Raw genomic sequence first — 16,082 nt, 5'->3', positions numbered from 1 at the left:
CGTGGGGCTGTTGTATTGAATGAAAACCTTCGATTTTTGCGCTGATTGGAAATAGTTGTGACTATTTCTGTAGAATGTACAATTACTGAAAATAACGGATTTTGTGAAAGCAGTGGTTGGTCCATACAATTCGATTCTAAGCGAGCCAGACTAGTTTTCGTTGGAAGGTCCACCTCTGACAATAGAAGTAAACTATTTTATTTTGAATTCAACTACAACTTCCTTGAAAACAGCACAGTTAAAAAACTTTTGGGAAAAACGCGCAGACCTAAATTTTCCACTATAATGGAAACTGCCTGTGCCCCGCCGCACAGCATCAAGATTGATAGTAATTCAAGCCGGGAGGAAAGAGGTTGTAAGGCAATGGAAAACGAAAATTTCATTTATATTTTACTGGAATATAATTGGCTGGTCCTGAAAAGAACTTGTTGGTTTGTGGTTTATTTTGGGTCACAATTTAGGCCTGCTCGATTGCTGATAGCTGTGAATTTCTCGCAGGGCGACAGTTTCTGTTCAGTAGTGATGAGGCTTCCTAACGCCAACCGTGACTGGGGTACTTTTACACGACCTTCGTTGCTTAATGTTTGCGGGGAGGCTTTCCTCTGGTGGACTTACGAGCGGTTTGTTTGGTACGGGCCATTTATCAACAAAGAATCGAATTGAAGTTTTGTTATTACAAGCATCCGAAAGTAGCTTGCCAAGAGCGTTCGATGGAAAGTGAGCTACTTGTGAACAATATCGTCGATTTCAAGTATTTCACAAAAGAAAAAGTTATCATTTGTTTGTTTGTTTACAGTTTCGTGTTTACTAGGCGCATTCAAAAAAGGTTTCAATTCTCAAACATTTTACCAAGGTGCCGTATTACATTACTCTTTTTACCCTGAGTGTTCGATAACCTCCGTATTGAAAACACAATTTCAATTTTGTTCTTTATCAAAAATATGTGGTCGACCAACGAAGGGGTGGAGCTACGAAAAACACATATTGAGGACAACACAAAAAAGGACGAGCTTACATTGTGCTGTAGTCAGGTATAAACACTCAGCATGCCGTTGTTCACGATCAGTTCGTTTGCAGCATCAGCATGCAGCAGTTCGTTTGCAGCATGTCCCGCAAAATTTAAACCGCCGTCCGTTTGCTGCTGCTAGAAGAGTTGGCCAATCACGCCGTCTTCGATGGCACCAAAACTGTTACCATATACACCAGCTCCAAGTAAATTCCGGACACTGCCCAAACAAAAGGCCCTTTTCAGGGCCATCAATTTATCGACAAAGAATGAAATTGAAATTTTGTTATTACAAGCATCAGAAAGTGGCTTGTCAAGAGCGTTGGATGGTAAGTGAGCCACTTGTGAACAATACCGTCGCTTTCAAGTAGAATGGCACAAAATAAAAAAGTTATTTGTGTGATTTGTAGACAGGTTAGTGTAATGATTCAATTTACAAAAATCGAACGTTTTCTAACGTTTCGATATAGGTGCTCCGTTTCGGCCAGAATGTTGCCTGTTTTTCTAAAAGTGTAAATCTGCTATTGTACTGAATGAAAATCTTCGATTTTTGCGCTGATTGGAAATAGTTGTGACTAGTTGTGTAGAATGTTCAATTACTGAAAATAACAGATTTTGTGAAAGCAGTGGTTGGTCCATACAATTCGATTCAGAGCGAGCCAGACTAGTTTTCGTTGGAAGGTCCATCTCTGACAATAGAAATAAACTATTTTATTTTGAATTCAACTACAACTTCCTTGAAAACAGCACAGCTAAAAAACTTTTGGGAAAAACGCGCAAACCTAAATTTTCCACTATAATAAAAACTAGTGCCCCCGCCGCACAGCCTCATCAAGATTGATAGTAATTCAAGCCGGGAGGAAAGGGGGAGGGAGGTTGTAAGGCAATGGAAAATTTCATTTATAATAATAATACTTTATAATTGGCTGGTCCTGAAAAGAACTTGTTGGTTTGTGGTTTATTTTGGGTCACAATTTAGGCCCGCTCGATTTCTGATAGCTGTAAATTTTTCGCAGGGCGACAGTTTCTGTTCGGTAGCGATGAGGCTTCTTAACGCCAACCTTGACTGGTACACTTTTACACGGCCTTCGTTGCCAACTGCTGGTGGGGAGCCTTTCCTCCAGTGGACTTACGAGCGGTTTGTTTGGTACAGGCCATGTAGAGAAAAATGCTGATCTGCTACTTCTCTGATGCTGGTAGTAGGACGACGGGTAAACGCTCGTTTTCGTGCCTTCATTCATAAAAGTTCAACAATATTTTCAAAGAATGTTGCAAATTGTCAACTTGATAATTCCAAACATACTCCAAATAAACTATGAATGTGCTAAAGTCGACAAAATCGCATAGAAATTGCTTATTCCAGAGCAGAATTTACCGGTCTAAAGTGTATTCTACTTCACTCCGGTTATGTCTCTGACATTACCCACCCATCTTTTTTTCAATGGATCTTAATAATTCTCGCACCTTAACGATTCCTTTTTTATGCATAATTTTTTGTTGTATGGGTAATATTTTTTGGAATACAGTTTTTAGAGCTTGAAACACCGAATTTTTTAAGGAAAATGTTCCCGAATGGAGGACAAAATTATTATTTATTCAACTAATCGTTAAAATACGAGGATTGCTCCTGCACTAATGGAATTTTATGAGTTTTAGGATTACAGTTGATCAATTGGTCTTCCATAGTGATAACCGAAAGCCTCTTAATTAAAAAAGGGTTTCGGCTAAAAGGTCATAACTCCGCCAATTATCGATATATTTTTAGAAACTAATGCTTGTTTTTTTTTCGCTGAAAAATTTAGTAACAACATACTATAACTTTGGTGTAATAAAATCATTGCTTTTTGCCCTTCCGTAAATTCAAACTTTCTTCAAATTTTTCTCGCAAAAAGGTATGTAACCTCTTAAGAGCAAATCCGATAAAAAAATCTTAGCCCAAAAGTGGGATGTAAAGATTTACCACTTTTACCCTGAGATGAGAAATATTGCATTTTTATCCAAAGAATGGTTTCAGAACTTATTTATCACAAATCAGTGAAAACCATCGTCAATATGGAAATGGGGTAGTCATTAAACATCGGAAATCGATTACACGGAGCTACAGTGATTTTGTACTTTTCAAGTGACCTAGTATAAACTTCATGTGAGCAAATTTCTAATTTGAGAAAAAATTAATAACTCTGCCATTTTTCAACCTATTTTGACCATAAATGAGTCATTGGATGTGGAATTAAATGTTCTCTTTAAATTTTTATTAAAACAAAGAAGCTTCCTAATAAGAATGTTGAGCAATTTTCATAATTTTCGCGATAACATCCCAAAATAATGGTTACTTTTATATTGTTGTCCCAAAACCGCATAGTACTTTCAACAAAAGAATATAGCATAGAATACCGTTGGAAAGGTCATTTCTTCTTCTTTTAAAAACACTAAAGGAATTAAAAATCGGTTGAAAAATGACTGCGTAGAAAAATAGTTTTTCTCCTATAAGTCTAGATTTTAAGGGTATATTAAATTGAACAAATGTGTTGTATTTGACCAGACCTACAACCTACCAAAAGGTCACTTTAAAAGCACATTCAATTCATTTTGTAGCACCGTGTAGCACCAATATGACGCCTTTAGGTTACCACAAAACAGTGAAAACCATCATCAATATGAATGTCATTTGAAAGACTTTGGTCAATATAAATCGAAAATTGATGATTAACGGGATTTTGAAATCCAAGATGGCGACTTCTGGTTAGAAGATATTAGAGAGAACCACGATCAATATGCGTGTCATTTCAAAGGGAGCAGTCAGTAGACCACGGAAATTGATGTTTAACGTCGTTTTGAAATCCAAGATGACGACTTTCGCTTACCATAAAATGGTGAAAATCATCATCGATATGGGTGTCATTTGAAAGGGTATGGTCAGCTAACAAAAAAATGATCATTAACGTTTTTTTTTGAAATTCAAGAAAGGTACTATAATACAGTTGAAAGCATCATAATGAATCATGGTCAGGATAATGTGATTGATTTTAAAATCTAACCGATACACTTCCTCTAATTTCATGCTGGATGTATAACGATGTAATTGTAACTTGACAACGATGTTCATTAAAATTATGAATGGCAACCTGCCTCGATATTTGTGTAACTGAATTGAAAGAAGTTATGTCATATGTACAATATTAGAAACTTGTCTGATGTAAGAATACTATTTTTTTTATTTAGTTTATCACAAAGCTCCTTGTTCTACAAATCAATAAATTCTTTCAATTCGATGCCTAGAAAGATTATACTTGCAGCGCCATTGGATGAGTATCGTAAGGAATTGTTGATAAAGTTGTATTATCTTTACTCAACACTATGACTAACCTCGGGTATCGTTACCATACTGGCAATAACGGAGTTAGTCCGTTTGGACTAAATTATTCTTACGGATATAACAAGATATCGGTTTCAATGTAGTATATTCACAGACAAAAATATCCTTGGAATGCCTTAGGTTAGTGTTAGACAGTTTTCAATAGAGGGGTATTATGTGGATGACATAACACAACTGAGATGTGCACTGCCACTAAGCTCGTCATTTTCCGCTGTAGCGCGTGTGTCTGTATAGTGTATACGGATGTTTTGGTCAGGTTTAAAACTTGAACTTACTCCCTCCAGTAGCAGTTTGAGCGAGTGTTCCTTTTACTTTAAAATTCATGCCATAATAAGTTTTAAGCGTTACTGGACTCAACATTTTTCGCCTAGTTAGGGGTCACCCATATACCACGTGGACAATTTAGGGGAAGGTAGGGGTCACAAGAAAGTCTATGCTTGTTCATGGGGAGTAGGGCGGGTTGGTAATGGAAATGTCCACGTGGACTTTTTATTATATTTTTGTTTTTTATAAGAAAATGAAATAAATTTGCATCGTCATTGGTGTGAGCGCTTACCTTCAAATTTTTTTTCAAGATTTTTATATAGCCAAAGTGCCTATAACAGCATAGTGGGTGATTGCCACTTTAACAACAACAAAAATCAGAGGAAATCGCGCAAAACAAAATCCGATAAAATTTCAATTTTCTGTGACTTGGTCAAATACCACTAATTTTGGATTTGAAATTGAAGTTGAAGTTGAAATTACGAGACAATTCAAGAATCCATAAATTACTTCAATTTGATACTATGTTGCGTTTCGGCTTCGCCTCATCAGAAACCGACACTAACACATTGTCGGAATAGATTAGCGCCGACTTGACGCAAATCCCCTAGAACTAAAACACACTATGTGTTTCAATCAAACGACTGATCAAACGTGATGTCCCGTTCGAGCAGAAGTTCTGTTTATGCCGATGAGACACAAGTGAAGCCGAAACTTGTCTTGGCTTAGCAGGCCTATGCGAAAGCACTATGCTATATTTCACCCTAAGGAGGAAAATTTGGTAAAAACCAAAATTTCTCACTAGGGTGAAAATTTGTTGGTAAAAACCAGTCTTTGTACAGGAGGGCACAAATCCTTATTTCATACTATGTTGCGTTTCGGCTTCGCCTCATCAGAAACCGACACTAACACATTGTCGGAATAGATTAGCGTATTAGCTGTACAAAGACTGGTTTTTACCAACAAATTTTCACCCTAGTGAGAAATTTTGGTTTTTACCAAATTTTCTTCCTTAGGGTGAAATATAGCATAGTTCAATTTGATGTTATTAAGATGAATCTTTGAAACGTAAATATAAAAGCTCATAATATCGTTCAGAAATGAGAAATTTCCATGGATATTTCACAAAAGACGAAAAAAGTGTATGATATTCTGTTGTTATGGTTTGAATGATTTTTATTGCCCTTCTTCGCCATAGTAGTCTAACACGAAGGAAAATTTGGAAAGTCCACGTGGACATCGTAGGGAGGGAGGGGTGGGGGTATAGGAATTGTCCACGCTTGTCCACGTATGGGGAGGAGCGGGTTCAAAATGAAGGTTTTTCGTCAGCGTGGAATATGAACGGCCCCTTATCCAGTCTAAGAATTTGTGAGATCCACCAAAATCAGGCGCAAATGTCGAAAGAGCGACAAAAAACAGAACTTTACGAAAACGAAAATGAGACAATAGACTAGGATAAACATGCAAGTAAATTCAAAAAGAGCACTTTCATTATTTTTTCCGCACACTCGCTTTTGCTTTGAGATTGAGAAAGACCACTAGCTCGCATTTTCGCCGCTAGGTGGCACTGTATGCATCGTATTATCATTGTAAGTGAAAATAAGAAATATAACTTAATTGTCTACAACTTTGTCAAAGACTACTAGTCAATCCGGTTTTGTTAAAAGAAGTTATTAAAATTTTAACGAAGTGATGTCTGAGTCAGTTTTGCATGTGGCCTAGCAGTGTAGGGTTGTGCATCAGGACTCGATTCCCACGAACCACACATTTTTGTGAAATAATGGTTAGATTTAGCTCAATAGTATGTTTAGAAGAATTGTAGTACATAATACGTGTTTTGTATAGTTTAGAAAATTTTTTGTTCCATCTGTGGCCGCATAGAGGGCGACAGCATTAACTTTTCTTAGAAGAGTGATAGAATATCGACATGTTGGGAAGAGTTTTTGCAAAATACCTGTTCTACAACTTTGTGAAGGACACCTAATTTCTATCTCTCTCCATTGAAAAGTTAGTGTTGCCGCCCTCTATGCGGTAACATATTGAACTAAAATGTTCTAACCAAAACATGACTCGTATTATTTAATATAATTGTTCTGAACATACTATTGAGCTAAACCCAACCATTATTTCACAAAAAAATTTAATTCACGCAGTTCGAGTACTGATACACAACTATGCAAAACTGACTCAGACATCGCTAAAAGTTTAATAACTTCTTTTAACAAAGCCGAATTTACTAGCGGTCTTCGACGAAGTTGTGGACAGTTAAATTATCTTTCTGATTTTTGCTTACAGTGATAATACGATGCACACAGTGCCACCTAGCGGCGAAAATACGAGTTAGTGGGTTTTCTCCATGTAAATTGTCGAAAAATCCCATACAATCTTCAGGCACGTTGGTCCGGTAGCTAGACTTATCCGATTTGCCTCAAATTTGGTGCAAGTACTCCTGGTGGGACTAGGAATCGACTCAGAGGTGGACCGATAGGGTCATTTTTTTTCTTGTCACTCTAATGTACATTACACGTTGTCACGTTTTTGCAATGCTACCCAATTTCAGATCCCTCACTGTAGGTTTAAAAACAAATTTGCGATAATAAGGACCTAATCGAGCGGTGAAACCGTCGAAATTGACTACTCCGCAGTTGAAATATTCACATCCACCACAACGGATGGCGGTAGTTGAAAAAGGCGTCGAAACCGCTAAGCTTTAATTATATTCTAATTAGGTTTGTCTTTCAATTGGCACACTGACTAACTGACTGAGTGGGTGAATGACTGAATGAATGAATGTCTCAAGTAGTGGACACAAAATAGGCGTATCAATTAAAGTTACCATTTAAACATGGACAGAAATTCCTATCCATCAAAGCACAGTTACCGCCAGTTCGTCGCATAGCATGAATAAGTATCTAATCCGTGGTCAATTGGTCAGTGTAGGTGAAGAAGCAGAACAGTCAGAATAACTACCTCTATGCAAATATTAGTCGCGTGCCATTGGCTCTGTTAGGGTGTGTTTCTGTAATGATAGATTAGCGTAACGGATTGGGTGTCCAAATGTGAAAATCGACAACGCATGTTGAATTAAATACCGTAGTGCTCAACCACTTCTATTTCTTGAACCATGCCCACAATTTTCAAACTGAACTGTTCATTCAAGGAAATCTAAATCTAAGTCGGAATGTTGTCATGAGAAATGATTTTGATTTATTGTGAATAAAACACATGTGCGATTTAATTACCTTAACGTTCCAATTTTCTTTTTGCAGATTTCCGACAACTCACAGAAATCCCCCGCCTCAACGGACGGGATCACAAAACCATCCTCGGTCTCCTTCTCTAAATCGCAGGATAACCACCAGCTGCACAATTTCGGGAATTCTGCTCCAACGGAGGAGGACGAAGACCTTGATGAGGATGAAATTGAGGAGAGTAAATTTTGCACTCTACCACGGAGCGGACCCAATGCATTCACCATCCGACAAGTAAGTCGTTAGATATCTAAACTAGCACATTTACCTAACACAAAATTCCATCTTTTAGGCTCGATTTGTCAAAGGAAACGGTGCAAAGGCTCTCGGCTTTTCTATCGTCGGCGGAAAAGACTCCCCCAAAGGATCGATGGGAATCTATGTGAAAACCATTTATCCGAATGGGCAGGCTGCCGATAAAGGAACCCTACTGGAAGGGGACGAAATTCTTTCGGTGAATGGGAAAGCATTCCAAGGATTGTCACACCAGGAGGCGATCAATGTGTTCAAATCGATCAAAACTGGAGAGGTGGTTATACTAATTGGACGGCGCAATAATCGAAGAAAGTTGGATACACCGTCTCCTCAGGGAGTTCCCCAGGCGTGATCGACCTGGTTGTAACAAGGTGAAGCGATGTTGACGGTTAGCCGCTTAAGAAACGTACTATCGATTTGCGTGTAGATTACAGTAAGCGGTTTTTCTTAAAATTGGATTTCTAAACAAACATTGCAATTATTAGTCATAGATAACATTCAATGCAAGCATATTATCTACACTTACATTAACGAAAAAATCACTTGCTATTTAAACACCTTATTCGGCTTTGTTGTAATCGCAATATCAAAATATGGATATGAAAGCCCAAAAACTTATAGACTTCTATGAAAATAGAAAGTTTACCTTTCTTGTATCCTAATCAGTACACAATAGAATTAACTGCGACAGCTACATTAGACAGTATACATACAGGATTGATAAGTTTATTTTGTTAAATGATGATTGTATAAACATTTAATCAGGATTGGCACTAATTATCAGGTAGTTTTTTGTGGAATTCTTAACTCACTGGTACTGAATTCCATATACGAGCCGATTAGCATCTTTGAACTTGTAAAACTAATGCACACCTAGTCTATTAAACGTGAATGAAATGTTTGTGCAAATTCAATTGTGAATTTTGTGAGCTCGGTTTTCTTAACAATACCAAAGGATTGTCATCAAATGTTTGAGATCAAATATTATTTTCCACTACATTTTTGTTAAATATTTTGTACATTCTATCTTCAATTGAAGATATCGTTAAGAATCATGATTTTAAGTCTCCATATATTTACACACCATAATAAAGTGAATATGATAAACACGTTTATGAACAAGTCATTTCGAACGAAAAATAAATCTTTTCCCTTTGCAGCTCAAATGCTTCTTATTTGGTTTTTTCTTTCACTGTGGTGGTATCGTTTGTAATGTTATGGGTTTTCACATTGGGTAACCACACTTACCAATTACCAAACATTCCTTGTCTAAAATAGACCATCTATTTGAAACCTAATTAAAATTAATACATCGAGGGTTGCCGAGCCTTTTTATCTTGATGCACTAATAGTGGTGAATGAATAACGAGAAAATAACCTGCGGACTCACCATCTGCTTGTGAAATTCAAGGCTGCGTACGATTTAGTGAAACGAAACGAACTATGGCAGATAATGTTTAAGCATGATTTTTTCACAAAACTGATTCGTCTGCCGCTGATGGGTCAAACGAAGCATTTGTGATGTTTGTTTGATTAAACAAGGGCGAAGCAGTCTCTAATCTATTGTTCAACATAGCGCTCGAAGCTACGATACGAAGATACAGATGTGCAAAGGATCCCCATGCTTCTTGGCTTCGTAGAGAGCATCGACATCATTAACGTTGATCGCAGGGCAGTGGAAGAGGAGTTTGTTACTTTTAAAAAGGAGGCTGCGAAAGTCAGACTAATAACAAACTCTGACAAGAGAAGACATAGTGCTTGATAGTTGGTAGCGAGCGTGATAACCAGAACAGTGTTGATTCTGGGGTGGAAATCGATGGAATACGGTACGAGGTTGTCGAAGAATAACTGACATACAAGTGAAGTCTTCAATTCGTGTAAGATATAAAATTATCGCTTTGCAATGACAATAGCAATCGCTATACAGCCCTTGCGTTCAAACTTTGATATAATGGTGGTTCACATATGCGAACCGGTAGGCAATGGTGATTCTTAACGTATTTTCATTTTAATATTTGTACTAGCTTATATCTCTGTTCACTGTGCTTGTTATGCAAAAAGTAGATCAAACGTGAAATCGACCGAAGAAAAGAAAGTAAATGAAGAGAGGTTCCCTTTTGCCGATCGGACAAAATGAAAAAGTCTTCAATTCATGTATCTTGGAACTGTAGAAACATGTAATAACGATGTTTAGTAAAAAGGCGTATTGCGACTGCGAATAGGTATTTTTTGTATGCTTTGCATTACTATATATAGTCTCGTAGCCTACAAACGCACAGAAAAATTGTTTTATGCACATCGCTGATACTTTCTGTTGTTCTGTTTGCCGGCCTCGAAAGGCTGATAAACCCGAATCCAATCGATCCAAAATGGAGTCTCCGCAGTTCTCTTTCTAGAGTTTTTCTATTAGATACTTGTATTACTTTTGCGCACAATTTCTGTTCAATCACGTATATGGCATCCCTATCCCATTTGTATTGAACTGACATAAGTCTCAGCGGGCACACAAGTTATGGGCCCCACTGACAGTTCAAATTGTTCTGCTCGTTTTGCTCCAAGCTCGACCTTCACTATTCAGACACGCATGTTTGTTAAAAAGTTTAAATATTGCACCGCCAATTTATGAAAAGTGTTGTTTTGGATATGTCGGTGAATAACAAAAACTTTTCACCATGATTCACCAACAAATTGAACAAACTCGAGTATCACAAAATTGTGTCGAATGAAATTGATTGTTTATTGTGGATCGACCGTAACGCGACGTTTTAGATGTTGGCATAGAAATCATGGCGGCGTAGCAGATACCTGTGTTCAATGTAATCATTTTTGCTCTATTTTCCTATAAATATAGCAACACTGCCAAACATCATTTCGCTATCCCTGCAATTGCGTACGGTGCAAAGTCAAAATCAACCAATAGTGACTGGACCATTCTGATGTAAAATTGATACAAAAACGACCTCCTCCTCTATTGTCATGTCTTGTCTTAGGTTCAAATTGCTGACAGGGATACCGAAGTATCAAAAAATGCAGTCAAACAGACTGTCAAAAACTGCAGCCAAACAAGCATGATGGTATTGTGAGGGATAGTAAAGAGGGAAGCCCATGCAAAACCAGTACATATTCATGATTGCTAGTTTTACTGTTTTGTCTCCGCAAGTCTGTGTAAAAAGTGTCTGTAAGTCCTGGTTCCCCAGGCAGGACATGTTCTGGTGTTTAACAGACTATCCTGGTGTCCTGGAACATCGAGGAAACTGCTTTTTTGTCCTGGTGTTTCTCTTCCAAGGCAAAAAAATCTTCGCTTCATTCATTCTGATCGCTACGTAAACAAATCGAAACGGTTCTGGTCGTGGACCCAATTCTGGGCGCTATCGATATTGATAGAACAATAGGTTTTTTTCCAGTACCAGAAGAAACTGGAAGTACTCCAAAGAAAACCGCTGCTGTGCTCTCTTCTTATCATTTTTCTTCTTCTGGTAGCAAACCGGAGTAAAAAGGAGCAAGTATTTTTTACTTGTTTGCTCCGGAGTAACTTCCGGTAACCTCATAATTACCTGGACTTCTTCTTGGTTTGAATAGTCTTTCAACTCGGCGGCTTTCGTTCACAACTTTTACAGAATCACATTGACGGCTTGGTGACTCCGCTTATTCTCATCTTAGGGATCATCCATAAATGACGTAGCATTATATGGGGGAGGGATGAGATTTGTATTATGTGATGATGTGTGACGACAGGGGGTAGGTGGTCATGTCATGCTACGTAGCTTTTTTAAAGGGGAATAACTACTATCGTTTTTCATATTTTTAAATAATTTTACGGGGTCAAGGGGGGGGAGAATCACCGTCAAACAACGTAATTACCGGGGGGGGGGGGGTATTTAGAGGTTTGTGACAAAATGCTACGATGGGGGAGGGGGTGTTAAAAATCGCTCAAAAAATGCTACATCATTTATGGATCGTCCCTTACGAGCATCTCTTACTAGTGGCATTCCGAGCAAATTCTCATAGGCTTAGACACCATACAACCTCTTAAAAAGACCATAAATATTATCCGTGCCAAGTTTCACAACCATGAAAACATCATAAGATGGTCTCAATCATCCATAAATACACCAAAATATGGTTTTTATGTGGGATCAACCGGACCATGGTGATGGTGTTTTGATGGGTCGATCCCATTAAAAACACTATCAAAACACCATGCAGTGGGGGTGCCATTGAACCACGACCATGGAATCACTATGGGCTTTCATTTGTTCGGGATACTTCTATCGTAGGATGGACTACTAGAAATCCGCGAACATGTTTCCAGTCCATAAAAGGGCATTATGTGAGACGTCAAGAACTATCGAATTACTTCTTCGCTGTCTCGAAATTTTTCGAGCTGGTCATTATAGAACCTCGTAAGGCTCACTGACAGCAATACCTTGGTGGCTTCACGTCGGATGTTTGACAGCAACTTACTTTCTGTTTCAAACATCCTACAATATCCTACATCCAGCACAATAACGAGTACGGAATGTTCAGATAAACTAACAATCAATATTCAGCTTTTGGTAAATCGAACCACGATGTAACATTCGTAATGCAGATATTTTTAATCAATGATAATTCCTGTAGTAGTTTCGATCCTACCTCAAGAGAGACATTTCCAGATACCCACATTTATTAGCGCATTTGCCCAAAAATTCACCCGGCCTTTCCCGATCGAAAGGAACGGCAGCCCTTCATGAAACACCGCGCTTTGCCAATCTTTCACAATATCGCAAATTTGCATAACAAAGGGCTGACTGAGAACACAAGTTGTTCCAAAAATCAGCCTTGCGTTATGAAACGTTTTGTGCCGGTTGATGCAAGTAATGCCAAATTCACCACGTTCAGCAAAATTCAAAACTTTCTTTTTAGATTACAGTTTCATCAATGAGCAATACTTATCAATCAAATTCTGTTTTAAAAATTGTCCTTTTGTTTAAACCGAAATGGGAAGCTTTTCACTACCGCAAATAGCAAACACAAGTACTAGTTACACCAAAAACTTGCTGACAACCCTAGAGCGGCCTTTAGTAAGCAGTTGGTGCGGCGTGTTTGTTTCGGTGAATGTCTCAATGCATCAACGTCAACAAATACCGCATGGAAGGTACCTGATACTGTTGATGTATCTGCTGTACTTCGATGATGTAGATCTAATTCTATAGACTTCACGACTGTCCTATAGAATTACAGATATTTCGTCTGATTTTCTTTACCATCTGCAACCAGTTTTCGTTGATTGGTACAAAAAGAGTCGCAGGTGCGTAATCTGAAATGGTGCTCGGTCTGCTCATTCCCATGACAGGAGAACTAGGTTGGTTTTAACTATCTGCAAAAATTGAATGCGAAATTTTTCTTCTATCGAAAACCTGAACAAAAAAACTGAAAGTTCATTTACAACCACATGCAAAGTCAAACCAAAGGAATTTTATTTGCTTTTCCTCAGAAAATACCTCACCTCAACTGGTTTTGGTAGTGCAAAATATTTTTGTTTTCCTCACCAAATAATTCAGCATCATTTCTTTTTTAACGGGAATAGAAAAACTTATGCGCAAAATGTGGCCTATCTAGCAATACACTCATTTTAACAGGATTATAAAGGATTATTGAACTGATTGTAAAAGGCTTATAAAAGCAGCTCAAAACCTACTCTATGAATTAGTCGTAACTACAACTGATCCCTGTTCAAACCATTCGGAATCCTGAATAAAGTCAGTATGGATTCCAGCTCAAATGCTACAAACGAATCCGAAAACGATTGTGTCGGAGTCGGTTATTACATTTGAGTTGGAATCCATACTGACTCCATTCAGGATTGCGAACCGAAATGGATTTAACCCATTCATGCACATGTTGTTTGTGGACAACAACGTTTTTAAACAACTAAAACTTTTGATTTAGGCAAGATTTGCTCACAAAAACAAGTATGGCTAATAAATATGTCTATTGGCTTTCATTTGAGTATTAACAGTTATAAGGATCAGCTCTAGAACTGAAGTTATTGTCATTAGTCTGATTGAACTCCGATGGAGCAGTGCTGCCAGGGACCGTTTACGTTTGCGATGGAAAATGAATTTTTCATACAACTTTATTATGTTGCAATATTAGTAAAAACTGATAAAACTTATCAATTTAGACTATTTTTGGCTACGTTTTCCACGCAATTGGACTATTGTAAATACTCTAGGAGAATTGTAGTGAGCATTGGAAGGTAAAAATTGAGCAGCTTCTAGCACTGCAAGGAAATCTCATAAAGGTAGGTGGTACCTTTATGAAAAAAAAGTTGTTCGAGTTTTTTGGCCCCACCGTTTTCAAGGAAATAGCTTCGAAACCCTACATGCACTAGAAAAAAGTTGGGCATGAAATAGTTAACTGGGTCTAAGCCCAGCTTTTCCATAACGTACATGCAGGACAAATATTTTACGATAAAGTCAAGGGAGCGTTACGATTTGGTCTCATCAGAAACCGACGCTAACTTAGTTTCGGAATAGCTTAGCGCCGGCTTGGCGCTAAATCCCAAAACTGAAACACTATTTATGTTTTCAATAAAACGACTGGTCAAACGTGATGTTCCGTTAGACTAGAAGTTCTGTGAAGCCGTTGAGACACAGCGAAGCCGAAACTTGTCTTGGCTTAGCAGGCTAATACGAAAGCACTATGGGACCATCCATAAATGACGTAGCATTTTTGAGTGATTTTCAACACCCTTTCAAAACCTCTAAATATCCCCCTGGTAATTACGTAGCTTGACGGTAATTCCCCCCCCCCCCCACCTTGTCAACGTAAATTTAAAAAAAAATGAAAAATGATGTTAGTTATTCCTCTTTAAAAAAGCTACGTAGCATGACATGACACCCTACCTCCCTGTCGTCACACATCATCACAAAACTTCCCCCTCCCCCATATAATGCTACGTCATTTATGGATGATCCCTATGCTATATTCCTCCCCACGGAGGAAAAATTTGGTAACCACCAATTTTTCTCCCAAAGGCGAAAATTTTTGTGTAACCATTCATTGCGCGTGAAGGGCACAAATCCTAACTTAATAAAGTCATAGGTGCGTTTTGACTTCGCCTCATCAGAAACCAACACTAACTTATTGTCGGAATAGACAAGATTCGGCTTCGCTGTGTCTCATCGGCTTAACAGAACTTCTAGTCTATCGGGACATTACACTTGACCAGTCGTTTGGTTGAAAACATAAATAGTGTTTAGGGACTTAGCGACAAGCCGGAGCTAATCTATTCCGACAATAAGTTAGTGTCGGTTTCTGATGAGACGAAGTCAAAACGCACCCATGACTTTATTAAGTTAGGATTCGTGCCCTTCACGTACAAAGAGTGGTTTCACCGAAAATTTTCGCCTTTGGGAGAAAGTTTAGTGTTTACCCATTTTGTCCTCATTAGGGAGGAATATAGTAATAGTGATTTTACGATGCTCAATGAGGCCAATCTGACCATCAAATTAGACTTTACTTAATTCTCGACAAACATATAATTAGGGCTCAAAAGTCAAAATTTACTTTGAGGAGAAATTCTGGAGCAACCATTATCGCCCGGGCCAGAGCTGCAAATTTTCAACAAGTAGTTTTGACTTGAAGGAAAGACAAATCTCAAATCATGCCCTACTATGTTCAATTTGCAGTCTTTAGTTGGCATCATTCATTCAAACAGCCGAGCTGCTCAATCATTTTCCAATCATTTTCAATTTCATCGACCCTGTGCATATCACTCTACTGGGGTATCGACTAGGTTTTTCAAGCAAAACTATTCTGAACATACTTCTTGCTGTTCATGTAAGCTTGAAAACGCATAACATTCCAACATTTGACCTAAACTGGCATCTACAGAGCACATGACAACTTTGGTTAGTGAATGAAAAAGCATCAATTTGAAATG

At 38.1% G+C, this 16,082-nt stretch overlaps 1 protein-coding gene across 1 annotated transcript; it reads left to right on the top strand.

Moving 5' to 3' along the window:
- The first annotated feature begins 4,363 nt into the window (after positions 1–4,363).
- Positions 4,364–9,306, top strand: LOC131696220 (pro-interleukin-16-like). The gene is made up of 3 exons (XM_058984766.1): positions 4,364–4,405; positions 7,916–8,131; positions 8,190–9,306. The coding sequence occupies exons 1-3, from the start codon at positions 4,364–4,366 to the stop codon at positions 8,502–8,504; spliced, it is 573 nt and encodes a 190-aa protein (XP_058840749.1). The 3' UTR covers positions 8,505–9,306.
- Positions 9,307–16,082: the final 6,776 nt, after the last annotated feature.

This window comes from Topomyia yanbarensis, unplaced genomic scaffold, assembly GCF_030247195.1.
Source record: "Topomyia yanbarensis strain Yona2022 unplaced genomic scaffold, ASM3024719v1 HiC_scaffold_95, whole genome shotgun sequence".
NCBI lineage: Eukaryota > Metazoa > Arthropoda > Insecta > Diptera > Culicidae > Topomyia > Topomyia yanbarensis.
The sequence above is the reverse complement of the archived record's forward strand: the minus strand, read 5'-3'. Positions and strand labels throughout refer to the sequence as shown.

Excerpts from the sequence above, each read along its gene's own strand:
- LOC131696220 (XM_058984766.1), top strand. The coding sequence starts at position 4,364 with ATGACTAACCTCGGGTATCGTTACCATACTGGCAATAACGGA. Across the intron at positions 4,406-7,915 it reads ACCATACTGGCAATAACGGA|ATTTCCGACAACTCACAGAA; the intron begins GTTAGTCCGTTT and ends TTCTTTTTGCAG. Across the intron at positions 8,132-8,189 it reads ATGCATTCACCATCCGACAA|GCTCGATTTGTCAAAGGAAA; the intron begins GTAAGTCGTTAG and ends TCCATCTTTTAG.